This window comes from Rhinopithecus bieti, unplaced genomic scaffold (genome assembly GCF_001698545.2).
Source record: "Rhinopithecus bieti isolate Rb0 unplaced genomic scaffold, ASM169854v2 scaffold_72161, whole genome shotgun sequence".
Lineage (NCBI taxonomy): Eukaryota > Metazoa > Chordata > Mammalia > Primates > Cercopithecidae > Rhinopithecus > Rhinopithecus bieti.
Genome location: NW_016828382.1, coordinates 441,362 through 458,209, shown reverse-complemented (window position 1 = coordinate 458,209; position 16,848 = coordinate 441,362). Strand labels below are relative to the sequence as shown.

At 39.3% G+C, this 16,848-nt stretch overlaps 1 protein-coding gene across 3 annotated transcripts in view; it reads left to right on the top strand.

Annotated features, from left to right (window-relative positions):
* BCAT1 (branched chain amino acid transaminase 1) overlaps window positions 1-16,848 on the top strand; it is a 137,805-nt gene that overhangs the window by 108,790 nt on the left and 12,167 nt on the right. For all 3 annotated transcript variants that reach the window (XM_017864524.1, XM_017864523.1, XM_017864525.1), the window contains exons 7-10: window positions 2,273-2,415; window positions 7,675-7,760; window positions 11,386-11,526; window positions 14,853-14,927. In XM_017864524.1, coding sequence (XP_017720013.1) covers window positions 2,273-2,415; window positions 7,675-7,760; window positions 11,386-11,526; window positions 14,853-14,927 — 445 coding nt within the window. The remainder of the gene's footprint in view (window positions 1-2,272; window positions 2,416-7,674; window positions 7,761-11,385; window positions 11,527-14,852; window positions 14,928-16,848) is intronic.

Below are 16,848 nucleotides of genomic sequence, written 5' to 3'. Positions count from 1 at the left end.
TTTTTTTTTTTTTTTTTTGAGACTAGTTTTGCTCTTGTTGCCTAGGCTGGAATGCAATGGCCTGATCTCGTCTCACTGCAACCTCTACCTCCTGAGTTCAAGAGACTCTCCTGCCTCAGCCTCCAGAGTAGGTGGGATTACAGGCATGCGCCACCACGCCAGGCTAATTTTTTTGTATTTTTAGTAGAGATAGAATTTCTTCATGTTGGTGAGGCTGGTCTCGAACTGCCTACCTCAGGTGATCCACCTGTCTCGGCCTCCCCAAGTGCTGGAATTATAGGTGTGAGCCACTGTGCCCGGCCTCGAAATGATCTTAAGCAGACAAGGGATCTATTGACTTATGAAACTAGGATACTGGCAGTGGACTTGCTAGGGTTTAAAGAAATTATTTCCAAGTTTCTTGTGTCCTTTGCACATCCCCCTTTTTCTTCCCTTCTTCCTCTATCTCTGGTCAGAGCTTCTGGCTCCATGTTGGCCTAGGGCTCTGTTTCACATGCTTTCTTCTGTGAAATGTGATCATGGACACAGCCGATCCCAGGTTTACATCATACCAAGTAAGCAACTCCAGAAAGGAGAAAATACCTGTATTTCAGGTTATAGACATTAAAATGAGTCAATGTACGCAAAGGAGGAATCATGTGACTATCTTAGGTTAAATGCCCACCCTTTAATTCAGCTGCGGCAGAGCAAGATGCTATATTGTCATCAGCTGTGGTAGGGAAAGATGCTATATTATCAGTGTAAGCATATAGAAAGACCATGTTTTTATAAGAGTATGGAATATAGTGGAAAGGGAGGCTGTGCAGATGAAAACAGTAGATAAACATTAACATGAGGCTCTAATATTTAATTGTTGTTATTATTATATTATTATTTTTGAGACCGAGTCTCACTCTGTCACCCAGACTGGAGTGCAGGGTGCTATCTCGGCTCACTGCAACATTTGCCGCCCCCCACCCAAGTTCAAATGATTCTCCTGCCTCAGCCTCCCTAGTAGCTGAGATTATAGGCGTCCACCACCATGCCCAGCTAGTTCTTGTATTTGCAGTAGAGACAGGGTTTCACAACGTTGGCCGGGCTGGTCTCAAACTCCTGACCTCAAGTGATCCGCCCATCTCGGGCTCCCAAAGTGCTGGGATTACAGACATGAGCCACTGTGCCTGGCCTCATGCTCAACTTTTATTTAGACAACAACACAAATTGTAATTTTACCAAGATGTCAAAGAGATACTCTAAGAGACCTAAACAGGTATTTTGTGGTAGATTCCGTTAATGTAACGTAGGAGTTTTACATGACTACATTTGTAGTCGTTGTAGTTGTTTTTCATTGTTTGTTTCCGTGTATTTCTGGGGATTTCATAGTGCAATGGGGGGTCTAGAATTTATTCCTGACCCCTGACAGTCTTATGGCAGTACTTCTCAGACTTAGTTAGTTATACAGCCAGGAGTGTATGGAGGCAAGCAGCTATCACATTTATTTGAGGACTCTCATGTTTTGTCTAAAACATTCATCCCTATTTTATAATATACTCCATAATTTTCCCATATAAGTTTAGATAAAAGATACACGTTGAAAGTATTATAACACTAAATTGTCATTCCAGAAAAATATATTTTGTTCCTTTCATTTTAAATAATCTGGGATGAATGGTGCAGGCTGAGAAAAATAAGCTTTTGAAATACTTTTTGGTCAACATCAAGACTTTTAACATCTGTCCTATCTTTAACATTTAATATTTGTCCTATCTTTTAGGGGAATTGGGCATTATGTGTTCCTTGGATACATTAAAGGGTCTTAGATAAAAGTGCGCACACTTGGTGCTCTTCTGCAGAAACTTGACAGAAGTTACTTCTCTAAACCTCGGTTTCTCATCTGAACAATGGAAATAATGATAGTGTCTACTTCGTAATATTGATGTGAGATTGAAGTAATTCATGTAAAATTGCTTGGTGTGTGGAAACATACTCGGTAACTTTTAACTGTTCTCATTAACTTGGCTATTTACCTGTGTTCTTCTATTATTACTTCTCCAGTTAAGATTTCAAGGTTTCACATTGTTCTCTCTCTGATGAATACAGTTAAATCACTTAGATTCTCTAAAGAGTTTTCCTTTAAGGTTATGCAACTGACTAGAGAGTGTATATATATTAAGAACATAATACCTTCACTACATCCACATGTGAATTAAGAACTCGAGGCTATCAGAGTGTAGAAGATGAGGGAGTAGGGATGAAGTATGTTTGTAACCTGTATATTTTCTCTTTCTTAAAGGAATTACGGATCATCTCTTTTTGCCCAGTGTGAAGCAGTGGATAATGGGTGTCAGCAGGTCCTGTGGCTCTATGGAAAGGACCATCAGATCACTGAAGTGGGAACTATGAATCTTTTTCTTTACTGGATAAATGAAGATGGAGGTAATCCGCTCAGATTTCACTCTGCGCATTTCTCAGTCATTTTCAACAGGACCAGAAAGACAAGAGCTAGAAATTTAGTACAAGGGAGTAAGTAGCACAGTCCCAGGCTAAGTAAGGACTACTGTGCTTTTGCTGCGCAAATAGACATGAGGTTTTTTGTTTGTTTGTTTTGTTTTTTGTTTTTTTTTTTTTAGAAGTGGAGTATCACTGTATCACCCAGGCTGGAGTGCAATGGTGTGATCTCAGCTCACTGCAACCTCCACCTCCCTGGTTCAAGCAGTTCTGCTGCCTCAGCCTCCTAAGTAGCTGGGATTACAGGCACCTGCCACCACACCCAGCTAATTTTTGTATTTTTTTTTTAGTAGAGACGAGGTTTCACCATGTTGCCCAGGCTGGTCTTGAACTCCTGAGCTGACCTCAGGTGATCCACCAGCCTTGACCTCCCAAAGTGCTGGGATTACAGGTGTGAGCCACTGCACCCAGCCGAGTTTCAATTTAAAGAAGCTCTAGAGGTTTTTCGTTTTTCGTTTTTTTTGTTTGTTTGTTTTTTCGCTCTAGATGTACTGATTATTGAGATATTGAGATGTCACATTAAGGGATTTAAGTTACCATGTTTGGAAGATTTGCTTCCTTATCCCCTCTGCGGTTCCCCAACGATTTTCCTATCTGAACACCTTGCATTTGGAGATAGGTCTCAGATCAGGTCAATGGTCATTTACCATATACTGTATATAAAGTGCTATAGTAATAAATGCAGTGTACTAATTCTACTGGAAGGATTTTGTGTACTATCTGGCTGTAATTCTTTTAACAATTGTTGCCCTTTCTACATATTTTGAAAATGTATCACAGTCTCTCCAAATTTACTCTAGAACTCAATTTGATTAAAGAACACCATTTTAAAAGACAAATCATGTATCTTGGGATTGGATCTAGATCCTGGTTCATTCAAGACAATTTCATATATCCACTATAGAAATCGGTATTTCTCTATTATCTTTAATATCCTGACTACTCGTTACTTTTCTTTGCTGTTCTTTTTTATTAGTTGGCAGAGACCATAGGGGTTTAGTGAGGTGTTGGCAATGTGTATGATATTGAATTAAATGGCCAGTGGGGGAGAAAAACAGGCATTTATTTCTATTAGAATTTTGATAATCATACCAAATTTAGAAATATATTTTCGGACTTGTTTACATTCTTAGGTTGTTCATTTCACAGTAGCAATTATAGAGACTAGAAATATAAATGATGTTTCCAAATACTTATGAAGTCTCAGTGGTTTCAATTAAATTTTTTAAAATGCAATTTATATTTGAAAGTAGCTACAGTAGCCTTTCTTGCTCTAATGTTATTTGGCTATAAAAAGGGGAAAATGGTAATTTAGATGTGGCTGAATTCAGAGCTAAGTACTAATTTTAGTGTTAGTTGCAGAGACTAACAAGATGAATCTTACATTGCAGTCAGAGGTAGAATAAACAGAAGGTATGATGAGTACGCCTTGTCCTGGGCTTGGCCATTGGTAATCCTTGGCATATGAAAAACCAGATACAGATCATTCTCATCCTTCCATTCCTGCTGTTTGTACTTGGCACTGTTTGAAAATAAAATTTATACTGGAATATTTATGATTTATAAATTTGAGTTACTATATGTGACATATAGCAAAAGCTATGCTTGGAAGATCGTAGCCAGCATTGACCTCTACACTGAGAAGATAATAGGCCGATTCAACTCTCCTTCCCATCTGCCCACTCTTACCCCCACCCCAAACTCCACCAAAAAACCACACAGCTCAAAACAAAAACAGTTACATCATTCAGAGGTGGTACCATCATTATTTTTATGGATGGGAGATGTCACAATTTAAGTACATTCTGAATCAGAGCTACATGATTTAACCAGAAACACCAGAAACTGTCCTGGTGGAAAATTGTTCTTTATCCAAATAATAATCATGAAACATTTCCACCATGTCTTTTAAAGGTCAGAATAGAAATGAGTGAATTTGTCTTCTGCCTCTTACAAAATATACAAGACCTTAAGAGTGTTAGTTACTATTCAGGTTATGGTTGCCTGGGATAATTTTAGTTTTAATATACTCCTTCACTTTGGGGATGTTCATCTAACAGAACAAATAAAATTCAGAATAAGGAGAAAGGAAATAGAATAAATATTTGAAGTAAGTAGAATGTTAGGAAAAACTTTTGGGCTGAAAAAAAGACATGCAATTCTGAAATAACTTTGATTTATATCATATGGTTTTAGGAAACTACAATGAAGAATGAGTTGAAAATCAGCACAATATTGATTTTCACAAACGTTACTGATAGGAGGTATAAGCAGAGTTCTTTGGTAACAGCCTGCCTTCTTTTCATGGGCGCCCACACACACTGCTCCTGTTGGTTGAGATGGCTGGTACAGGAAGGTGGATGGGGTGGTGGATAGTGTGTGTTCAAAGCACAGTGCCATGCACAGTCACTATGTGTGGCACTCAACTTGTAACCCATGGGAGTTTTGATTTCAGTAACAGCATCCATGGTGGTAAGATCACACATCATCACTCTGTTGATGAGTAATTTAACCCATACACTTGCTATTCACCATTTGAACAAAGCATTGTATCATATCCTGGACCCTGGAGATACCCTGAAAAATAAGACCCAGTCCTCGTGGTTGAGTTCACAGTCACTTTGGGAAAACAACCATGGCAGTGAGTCTCGGTTTTGCTCAGACCACATCACGAGTCTTCTCAGACACGTCAGGCCTGAATGCGGACTCGACTTGGAGCGCTCTTCCTCAGATGTCTGTGCCGCTTGCTCTCTGACATCCTCCAAATCTTTGCTTACAAATCCCATTCTCAGTCCGGCTTTCCTTGAGCTCTTAATCAAAATCATAAACTCCCTTTCCCATTTCTCCCCAGCATTCTCCATTGCTTTTCCTTCTTTATTTCCCCCTCTGTAGTCTAACATACTGTCAACACAATAAATGTTTAGCTGTGTCTATTAGAAGGTAAGCAGGGAGATACGTCAGTTTTGTTCACTGCTGTATTCATAGAGCTTGAAACAGTAAACAGCACTCAATATGTATTTGTAGAATAAATGGCTAATTGTGCTGATGGTGTTTAGGGTACTTATGCAGACCTACATTCCTGGTTTCCATTAGTGTTTGACTTTGGGAAGTCACAGATGAATCCTGCTGTTATTGCTTCTAAATTCCTCATCTCCTAAAAATGATTTCTTTGTCAAAAACAAGCTGCATTTGTAGGTTCTGTTTTCCTCATGTTGGGCAATCTGGAGTGAGTTCTGGCTCTTGTAAGTATGTTTGTGGTTGCAGAGGAAAATGAATATTTCTCACCCAAATGTTGTCATGTCATCATCTCTGTCTGGCAACCAGAGAAGCAGATGTTCTGTTCCTTGACCTCAGGCTAGTGGTTACAGTTCTGGGTGTTAAATATGTTTCACAAAACAGCACTTGCACATGCGGGGCTGCTGTTTTCATTTAACTTGATGTAGTCTCAGAACTCAGCAAGCTTTAGGAAAGGTCCGGTTTGGGGGCACTGGAAGTGTGTGTGTGTGTGCGCGTACATACATATACACACACAAATAGATCCATACATTTATGTGTCTAGTTGGCTAGCTATTGCAAAACACATGTTTATTTTGAGATCATCAACACTTCTAAACACGACAAAGAGTAGCCCTAAGAACATTGCCAAGAACAAATTTTCTCCTTTCCAGAAAGCAATTTTCAGCAGATGATTTTCAGAAACAAAATTCAAAAAAGCCATACTGCTGTATCCTAGCAAAGATAACTTATTCATTTATTTTTTACGCAAAAACATTTATTATATACACTCTGGGCTAGGCACAATGCCCGATTTTGAGGATAGAAGGGTGAAGATAGAGTTTGGTATTCCAGATAGAGCTTGACTGTTGGACATGTCTGATGTAACCCCAGTGGAGTGGGCAAGCCCAGAACCACCGTGTACTGAAGGAGAGGGTGCTGGCTTCAGTGTCAGCACTCACTAGATTCAGACTCCTGGGTGTCAGAGGTGGGGAGGAAAGGGAGATACTGAGTGCCAGAGGGGACTGTAAGGAGAGCTTGTGCAGCTGATGGATCACACATGATGCCTGTGGACAACTGTCCTCCTAGACCTCACAGTAGTTAGGGATCTCTGCAGTCATCTCACAGTAGGGCAGCAGCTCAGCTTTGGAGTTTTGTTTCTCGAATGTCTTCTTTTTTAGCCATATACATGCTTGAGATCACTCTGATGAGCACATTACATTTGAATCTCAGAGGGCGAAGGCAGCATCTCCACACTTGTTGCTGATGCTCCACCAGGTTTGAAAAATCACTAAAGATAGACTCTCAGGCTGGGCACGGTGGCTCACGCTTGTAATCCCAGCACTTTGGGAAGCCGAGGTGGGCAGATCATCTGAGGTCAGGAGTTCGAGACCAGCCTGATCAATGTGGTGAAACCCCATCTCTACTAAAAATACAAAAATTAGCCGGGCATAGTGGTGCATGCCTGTAATCCCAGCTACTCAGGAGGCTGAGGCGGGAGAATCACTTAAACCTGGGAGGCAGAGGTTGCATTGAGCTGAGATGGCACCACTGCACTCCAGCCTGGGTAACAAGAGCGAAACTCCACCAAAAAAAAAAAAAATTAGACTTTCCAAGGGCGGCGTGGAAGCAGAGACAAGCTTGAGTAGGCACGCACACTTCTTGGTGATAGCCTCCTCAGTAGCATTCTTGGAAGGTTTAGTAATGACCAGTTTTTCTGAGTAGGATCCTATCTACATTATTCTAGTTACTAACCACCTTTCATCTGCTAAGGTAAATTTTCACTTCAGAATGTTCCTCTTAAGACCAGGTAATAACTCTTACTGGTTTGTTTGGTGGGAAAACATCTCCTTGTTTTACTGGTTTATGGGTACACTGAAGATGATTCAGATTAACTTTCCTCCCTCTCCCTCTCCCTTCCTCCCTCCTCCTCCTCCTCCTCCTCCCTCCTCTCTTCCTTCCTTCCTTCCTTCCTCCTTCCTTCCTCCTCCTTCCTTCCTTCCTTCCTTCCTTTTTTTTTAAATAAGGGTCTACCTGAAGTGTGAACTGATTTGGGAAATTTGACCATGCAGAACAGTAACATTTTCATGATGTTTGTTACTACCAAATTGTGATTTTTTTTTTAATGGCTATTGATAATAAGGCATGCCTAATGTAGTAAAAGTTTGAAAAATCCCAATTTCTGATTGACAGAAGAAGAACTGGCAACTCCTCCGCTAGATGGCATCATTCTTCCAGGAGTGACAAGGCGGTGCATTCTGGACCTGGCACATCAGTGGGTGGGTGCCTTTGATATGAACAACTTTTGTAAGCCTGAAATAAAAAATAATCAAAATAAGCCCAGCCAAGTGTTGAAATAATATCCTGTGGTTCCAACCAATGTTATCTAATCTTTAAATTCTAACATGAATGAAAAGTGTTCTTCTAGAAGGGCTTTCTTGGCAAGACTATTAAAATAAGTATTCTTGTTAGTGAGGGCAGAGAGAAACCAGTGTAGCAAGATGTCATGGTGGTGAAGTATTCTAGTAGTAGTCTCAGTCTACCAGGTATCTCCTACCAACTTTTATCTGGTTCATACTTGGTGTGCCTCCATCCAGCCAGTCCTTCTCAAGTCTGTGTTGCTTCCAAATGGCAAGAGATTTTTCCTTTCCTTTATTTATACCAGTATAACCGTGCTTGTCATAGAAATGAAATAATTTCACTGACATATAAATGTTTACTAACATAACATTATTGGTTTGGCTGCCTTCTTTTTCTCTCTGTCCTACCCCCATCCTCCAAATTTCATATACATACCTATTTTAAAATCAGAACATGCAAGCAAATGTAAAGCTGTTTTCAGTAGACTTTCAAATTCGTGTGACACAGGCAAGCATATTAAACAATTTGGTGGACCGGGTGCAGTGGTTCATGCATGTAGTTCTAGCACTTTGGGAGGCCAAGGCAGGAGGATCACTTGAGCCCAGGAATTTGAGACCAGCCTGGGCAACATAGTGAGACCCCGAATCTACAAAAAAATAAAAAAAATTAGCTGAACATGGTGGAACATGCCTGTCATCCCAGCTACTTAGGGGGGCTGAGGTGGGAGGATGGCGTAAGATCAGGAGGTCAAGGTTGCAGTGAGCTATGATCAAACTACTACACTACAGCCTGAATGACAGGGTGAGACTATGTCTCTAAAAACAAATAAATAAATAAAATAAAATTTAAAAAGATTTGGTTTTGGAAATGACATAACGTATTCAAGACAAATTATTGAATGAATTGGGTGTCTGGTAAAGGTTCTTGGAAGGAACTTTTGACCCAGGTGTTAAAATGGTCTCCAAAGAACATGAAAAGACTTTGAGCTTACTATGGTCAAAGAGTACTAGTAGTAACAGGACAAATGTTTAGAAACACACATGTTATCTAGGATCATACTAGCATGGTTTCTCTGGAAAAGACTTTGAAAATAGATGAAATGTGCTATAAATAGTTCTACAAAACCCTGAAGTAGACAAGACCCAACTGCTACATGCTGGCTGGCACATTGGGCATGGCATTTACAAACTGTTGGTATAATTTCAAACAGCTTGCCCTGTCCTAAATATGTTTGCAATTGGAAAGATATTTTTGAAGCTCAGTAATTTTGTTTTATTAAAGAAAATATCAAGCAAGTACAGAAGGTTTGATGACAAGTTGCAAGTGGAAATACTTTCCCACACTAATGATTCGCTAGCATGAAAAATAGGTTATTATGGAGGAAATTTTTTCTTGACTTCATAGCTGTAATTTATTTTAAAAAGCTATTTTAAAACATGAGACGTGAAATGCCAAGAGGCATGTAGGGGGTCACCACTACTTGCCAGATAGGGGAAATTGTCCAAAGATAAGTAAGGGTGAGCAGAGTAAAATAATTCTGCTTATTTATAAAAGAGTTTTCTTTTCAGGACACAGAACTCAGCTTGTTTTCGATTAATCTGGCTGATTTTCTGCAGTTTATTTACCTTTGAACAACGTAATTGCAATTGTAGACTGAGAGAAATTGAAACTTTCAAAGAGCCATATTTCTATTGCAGACGTATTTTCCTGCCCTTCCAAATCTACTTACAGCATGATGAGTTCTTCTTTTAAATATTCAAATATTTTGAATATTTTCAAAATATTTTGAACATTTCCAAGAGCTTTGATTTCCATTTTATCTCTTGTGGGTTTATAAATTAAAAAAATACTCATCTTATTTTTTTAAACCTCTCTATTTTTTGTTGCCCTTTATTCAAATAACTTGTTGTCACACTGTGAAATTGAACCACTGATGTAAAAGAATGAGAATTAAACAGACAGTTTAAACAGATAGCTTAAAAGAATCAAGATTTTTCTTTTTCCCATTTCCTATCCTTGAGCAAAGAATATATTCAGACACTTTGGCAGAAGTCAGTGAGGTTATACCACTAATTCCGTGATGAAAATCAACCGAATGTGATACTGAAAGAGAATTGTCACTGTAAAGTCAACTGTTAGTCATATTAGGAAAAAAATACACACAATACAATTTCTCAAGTAAAGTCCAAATATACATTCAATGTTTAAAAATCATGAGTATTTCAGATATTTGAACTCAGTCTGTTCTTTATTCCGTAAAAGACATAGGTAAGCCGTCCACAGGGGCTCACAACTATAATCTCAGCACTTTGGGAGGCTGAGGTGGGAAGATCACATGAGCCCAGCCTGGGCAACATAGGGAGACCCCCATCTCTACAAAATAAAATATAAAAAATAAAAGCTAGTTGGGCATGGCAGCACACACCTGTGGTCCCAGTTACTCAGGAGACTGAGACAGGAGGATCACTTGGGCCTGGGAGGTCGAGGCTGCAGTGAGCCAAGATTATACCACTGCATTCCAGCCTGGGTGATAGGGCAAGACCCCATCTCAAAAAAAAAAAAAAACAAAAAACAAAAAACAAAACAAAACAAAAAACCAAGGTAGAAAGAGTACCAGATTTGGAGCCAATCAGATCTGACCCGGGTTCAAATTGAGTTTCTGTCATTTACTTGCTTTGTGGCCCTGGAGATGCCCTTCAACCTCCTTGAACCTTAGTTTCCTCATCTGTAAAATGGGGATGATAGTACTTACCCTAAAATTATAGAACTTGGCATAATACTGGGTGCTTGATAAATGGTAGCTATAATTATTAATATTACATAATACATTGTTCTCCTTTATGGTAAAGTAGGGTTTAAGACACTGATTTTGTTTTGTTTTGTTTGTTTTATGTTTTTGAGACAGAGTCTCGCTCTGTTACCCAGGCTAGAGAGCAGTGGCATGATCTTGGTTCACTGCAACCTCTGCCTCCTGGGTTCAGCGATTCTCCTGCCTTAGCCTCCTGAGTAACTGGGATTACAGGCACCTGCCACCACGCCTGGCTAATTTTTGTATTTTTAGTAGAGACAGGGTTTCACCAGGTTGGCCAGGCTGATCTCAAACTCCTGACCTCAAGTAATCCGCTTGCCTCAGCCTCCCAAACTGCAGAGATTACAGGCGTGAGCCACCGCGCCCAGCCTAAGACACTGTTAGCATAGAGCATGCATCAAGCAGCTCTTGGGATGCATCAATTTTGTAAGACTTTATACAAGTTAAAAAATAAGAAGGCAAAAAAGGAGGCATATGTTAAAGTATACCATGTGTCTTGTGATAATCTTATATTTTATATTCTGATAATCTCGTATGTAAATCTGTGACCTTGAAGTAGGTTCCTTAGCACCTCAATGTGTTCACTGATAAGATGGTGTGCCCCTTCCAGCTTTCCCTTGAAGGATGGTTATGACCTTGTCTAAGTGCAATCAGAATGTTAAGCAGAACTGTAAGTATTGGCAATTGTTTTGCATGCCTTTTCCTTTAAAATATACTTGTTATATTCCGTGCAGGGTGAATTTAAGGTGTCAGAGAGATACCTCACCATGGATGACTTGACAACTGCCCTGGAGGGGAACAGAGTGAGGGAGATGTTTGGCTCTGGTACAGCCTGTGTTGTTTGCCCGGTTTCTGATATACTGTTTAAAGGCGAGGTACGACAAGGATTTCCTCACTTCCTATCATTTCCAGTCACATTAAATTACATTTAATTTAAGTGTATGAATAAAATTGCATTTGGACCCAGACCCAAGGTGCAATAGTTTTGTCGTCGTTGTTGTTTTTCTTTGTTGTAAAGAGAGGGAGTCTTGCTATGTTGCCCAGGCTGGAGTGCAGTGGCTATTCACTGGTGTGATCATAGCTCACTGCAGCCTCAAACTCATGGGCTCAAGCAATCCTTCTGCTTCAGTCTCCTGAGTTGCTGAGGTTACAGGAGTGCACCACTGCACTCTGCTAGGTTTTTTGTTGTTGTTGTTTAACTTGGCATTACCAAAAAAAATAACTGGGATAATTTATCCAGATGAAACTGTATTAGCATATATCTACTATGTTTCCAGTGATTTCATGTAAGCCCAAACATAGTGGGAAGTTAGTTTTGTCCTTGGACACGTGTAATATCTGTCTTACCTAAATGTCGGGATTGGAGCTATGCCGATAGTCTTCTACCCTTCTCTTTTTCTTCCTACCAGTGCACTAAGGAAGGCTCTATAGATAGTTACATTTCAGTTTCTGGTTAACAAAAGTACTTCAAAACTACTGGATTAGAAATGGTAAATAGTTATGGAAAGTGTATTTGAATGGTCAATTCCTTGATTTTTTATTATTAATGCTGTTATTGTTAATAATAAGTAGACCACTTTACAAGAATTATTTATTGGCAAACCTGGTGCATTTACTAAAATCTTACAAAAGGAATTTGAGGATTTGGTAGGAAGAAATATTCTCCTCTTAGTAAATTAGTCTGATTTTATATGAGCCATACTTTTGTTTTCTTGTCAAATTGTTTTGCTTTCCACTTTATAACAAAGCTCCAGTACTTATGATTAACATTGGCATCTAACTTTATAACTTAAAAGCTTGTAAGTATTATTCTTATAATGTGAACTGGCTTAAGTTATTCGTATTACAGTGGATCCTTGAACAACACAGAGGTTAGGGGTGTCAACCCCCATACAGTTGAAAAATCCACATATAACTTTTTGTTTTTTTTAAGACAGGGTCTTTCTCTGTCACCCATGCTGGAGTGCAAGGGCACAATCTCGGCTCACTGCAACCTCCGCCTCCCAAGCTCAAGCAATCCTCCCACCTCAGCCTCCCAAGTAGTTGGGACCACAGGTGTGCACCACCACACCTGGCTAATTTTAGTATTTTTTGTAGAGACGGGGTTTCAAGATGTTGACCAGCACAGGCTGGTCTCAAACTCTTGAGTTCAAGTTATCCACCTGCCTTGGCCTCCCAAAGTACTGGCATTACAGGCGTGAGTCACCATGCCCTGCCCACATATAACTTTTGACTCCCCAAAAACTTAACTACTAGTAGCCTACTGTTGACCAGAAGCCTTATCAATAACAAAAACAGTCGATTGGCACATATTTTGTGTATTATATATGTTATATATGTATTCTTACAATAAAGTAAGTTAAGAAAATCATGGGGAAGGGAAAATATGTTTAATATTCATTATGTGGAAGTGGATCATCATGAAGGTCTTCATCCTCATTGTCTATCATGTTGAGTAGGCTGAGGAGGAGGAGGCATTGGTCTTACTGTTTTAGGAGTGGCAGAGGCAGAAGAGAGTCCATGTATAAGTGAACTTGTGTAGTTCAAACCCATGTTGTTCAAGTGTCAACCGTAAATGCAAATTCTACTGGTTTTCAAATTTTACTTTACAGTTATTTTCCCTCAACTAATTGGAGTTTTACTCAACTCCTCTGACTTTAATGGTGGCTGCTTCATTTGTTGAGGTTTTAGAACTTGCTTTTAAGGGATTGCTCTTGACATAATTGCATCTACACATTGACTATTTCATGAGAGAAGAATTATTCTGTGAAGGGGTGGCCTGCCCCTCCACACCTGTGGGTGTTTCTTAGTGGAAATAGAGAGACTTGAAAAAGAAATAAGACAACAGAGACAAAGTATAGAGAATAAGCGGGACGCAGGACCGGCACTCAGCCTTAGCAGAGGACCCACACCCGGCAAGCCGGTCTCTGAGTTCCCTTAGTATTTATTGATAATTTATCTCTACCATCAAAAAGATAAAGGAGTGGCAGGACAATAGGATCATTGTAGGGAGGAAATCAGCAGTAAGACATATGAACAAAAATCCCTGTGACATTAATAAATTTAAAGGAAAATGCTGTGCCTTGAGATGCATATGCAAACTCTCCTTAAACCTTTTAGCAGCATTGCTCCAGCAAGTCCCACCTTATTCCTAAAGGCGGTTTTCTCCTTGCTCAGTAAACAAAGCACACAATGGGTTTTACACCGAGATGTTCCATTGCCCAGGGACGGGCAGGATTTTTAACCAGCAAGCTGCCTTCAGGTACTTGTTTAACAAAGACACATCCTGCACAGCACAGTATCCATTAAGCCTTGAGTCACCACAGCACATGTCTCTTGCAAGGACAAGGTTGGGAGTAGGGTCACAGATTAACAGCATCTCAAATACAGAACCAAATGGAGTCTCTTATGTCTACTTCCTTCTATAGAGACACGGTAACAGGCTGATCTTTCTTTCTTTTCCCCACAATTCTGTTTTATGTCAATACTTACATTGATAATAATGCTACTGTTTAATATCTTGCTATGGTAGCATCAAGGTAATGTGATCAATCCACTGAAGTTGTCATTAGGCCAGAGTTTTTTTTAAGTTTAATTCTTATTTCACTTCTAGAAATAAGAAGTTTATAAAGTTTAGCATAATTTTAATGGTCCTGGCTTAGGAAGCATTTACAGCCAAAAAGTATATCTAATTATCCTGTTATACTAAAGGGTATAACATGAAAAGTGTTTGAGAGCACAAACTATCTCCTAAAATCAAACTATCAAAACCTGCAAGCCAGCAAGGCATGAGTAGGCATGACTCAGATACAAATTAGAAGCATGAAATCTCTTTCAGCCACGCATTTAATCATGCTATCCAATATTGTGGAGGTAGTGGCCCCTGGAAGTTTAGCTTGGGCCAGAGATGGGTATAGAAGCCCCTTTTATGAAGTCATAGACTCACGTTAATTTATGCTCCCAGAATGACTTGCATTAAATTTTGGCAAATTATCTTTGAGTTCTCATTCCTGCCAGAGAGTTAATATCTAGAAGACAATCATTCATCCTCACAGATTCTCAGAATCTTGGAAGAGGTAGAGTTCTTTAAGTTTAGCCACTATTTTAGGTACAGAATTTAGCAGAATTGCTTAAGTGTCTTATCTGTTGTCACCATATACATGAATACCCTCAAATTATCTCGTTTCCCTTTCTTTTGTAGACAATACACATTCCGACTATGGAGAATGGTCCTAAGCTGGCAAGCCGCATCTTGAGCAAATTAACTGATATCCAGGTAAAGATTTCTTTTCTTTTCTTTTCTTTTTTCTTTTGTTTTATTTTATTTTCTTTCTTTTCCTCTCTTCTCTTTTCTTTTCATGTCACCTTATTTCTGTCAGAGCTTACAACTAAATTATATTTCAATGAAGAGGAGTAAATATTACAATTCGAGATCAATAAGTTAAATTTAAGGAAGATATTCCCAACACAATATGTGGGCATGAGCAAAGCAGAAGTGGGAAAGAAGATGTATGCTTTAAAAAAAGAAAGAAAATATTGTTCAGGACTCCACATTACTCAACATTAAAAAATAGATGTAAATTTTGGTAACATTTAAAAATCCCATTAAGAAGTATAACATAACTTTTGTTAAAAAAAAAAACAAAAGGAAGAAAAAAATTGAAAGTAGAAGAAATTTCAGGAAGAAAATTACAGTGCATGTGATTCCAACACTGAGATATAATCACTGTTAATTTTTGCTGTATTTGTATTTTTGAGATGGAGTCTCACTCTTGTTGCCCAGGCTGGAGTACTAGTGGCATGATCTTGGCTCACTGCAACCTCTGCCTCCCGGGTTCAAGCAATTCTCCTGCCTCAGCCTCCTGAGTAGCTGGGATTATAGGTGTGCACCACCACGCCCAGCTAATTTTTGTGTTTTTAGTAAAGAAGGGATTTCATCATGTTGGCCAGGCGGGTCTCGAACTCCTGACCTAAGGTAATCCACCTGCCTTGGCCTCTTAGAGTGTTGGGATTACAGGCGTGAGCCACTGTGCCCTGCCAATTTTTGATGTCTTAACCTTCAATAATTTGTAAGCATTTATATACTTTATTTATTTATTTATTTATTTATTTTTGAGACAAAGTCTCGCTGTGTCATCCAGGCTGGAGTACAGTGGCATGATCTCAGCTCACTGCAACCTCCACCTCCTGGGTTCAAGCAATTTTTCTGCCTCAGCCTCCTGAGTAGCTGGGATTACAGGTCTCAATGCCACCATTCCCGGCAAATTTTTGTATTTTTAATAGAGATGAGGTTTTGCCTTATTGGCCAGGCTGGTCTTGAACTCTTGACCTCAGGTGATCCACCCGCCTCGGCTTCCCAAAGTGCTGGGATTACAGCCATGAGCCACCATGCCCAGCCAGTATACTTTTAGATAGTTACTGTTTCCTAACAAAATGGGATCATATTGTACATAATTTTGTTACATGTTTTTTCACTTAATAAATGCTTTGCTTTTTTATATCAATAAGTAGTTTTCTCCAACACAATTTATAAAGTTTAATTGAATTCCATTGTATAGATATACCATAATGTTTTAAAAAAATTATTATTGAACATTTACTGTTGGCAATGTTTATTTTTCACTATTATGAACAGTACATCTTCGATTATTTCCTGAGGATAAATCTCTGGGATCAAAGGGTATTCATGTCTATTTTTTCATACTGCTAACTTTGTTTTGCCTGTCTTTTGTCTGAGCAACAACCTACAGTAATGTCTCATCAGGCTGTTAAGTAGGCATGCTAAATACCAGATAACACTGGGCTACTTGGAAAAGAGATTATTCTGTAATTTGCAAGCATTTCACCAGTTAGAGGATTCTGTTGAACCCAGTTACTATCCTTGTCAATTAGTAAAAATACCTAAGAGGGCCTGAGACTTACATTGAAAAGTAAGACAAAGTTTGGTCATTTGAGTGATGTCAGATGGCACTGAGTCATGAAACTAAGCGAAACTTAAAGGTGGTTGAGAATGCAACAGACCTCCAGAGAGCAACGGAGGTCCTTGGGTAGTGATAAAAATGGCATTTCTGGCTGGGCGCAGTGGCTCACACCTATAATCCCAACACTCTGGGAGGCCGAGGTAGGAGGATCACTTGAGGCCAGGTGTTCAAGACTAGCTTAGGCAACATAGTGAGAAACTTCCCCTAAAAGAATGG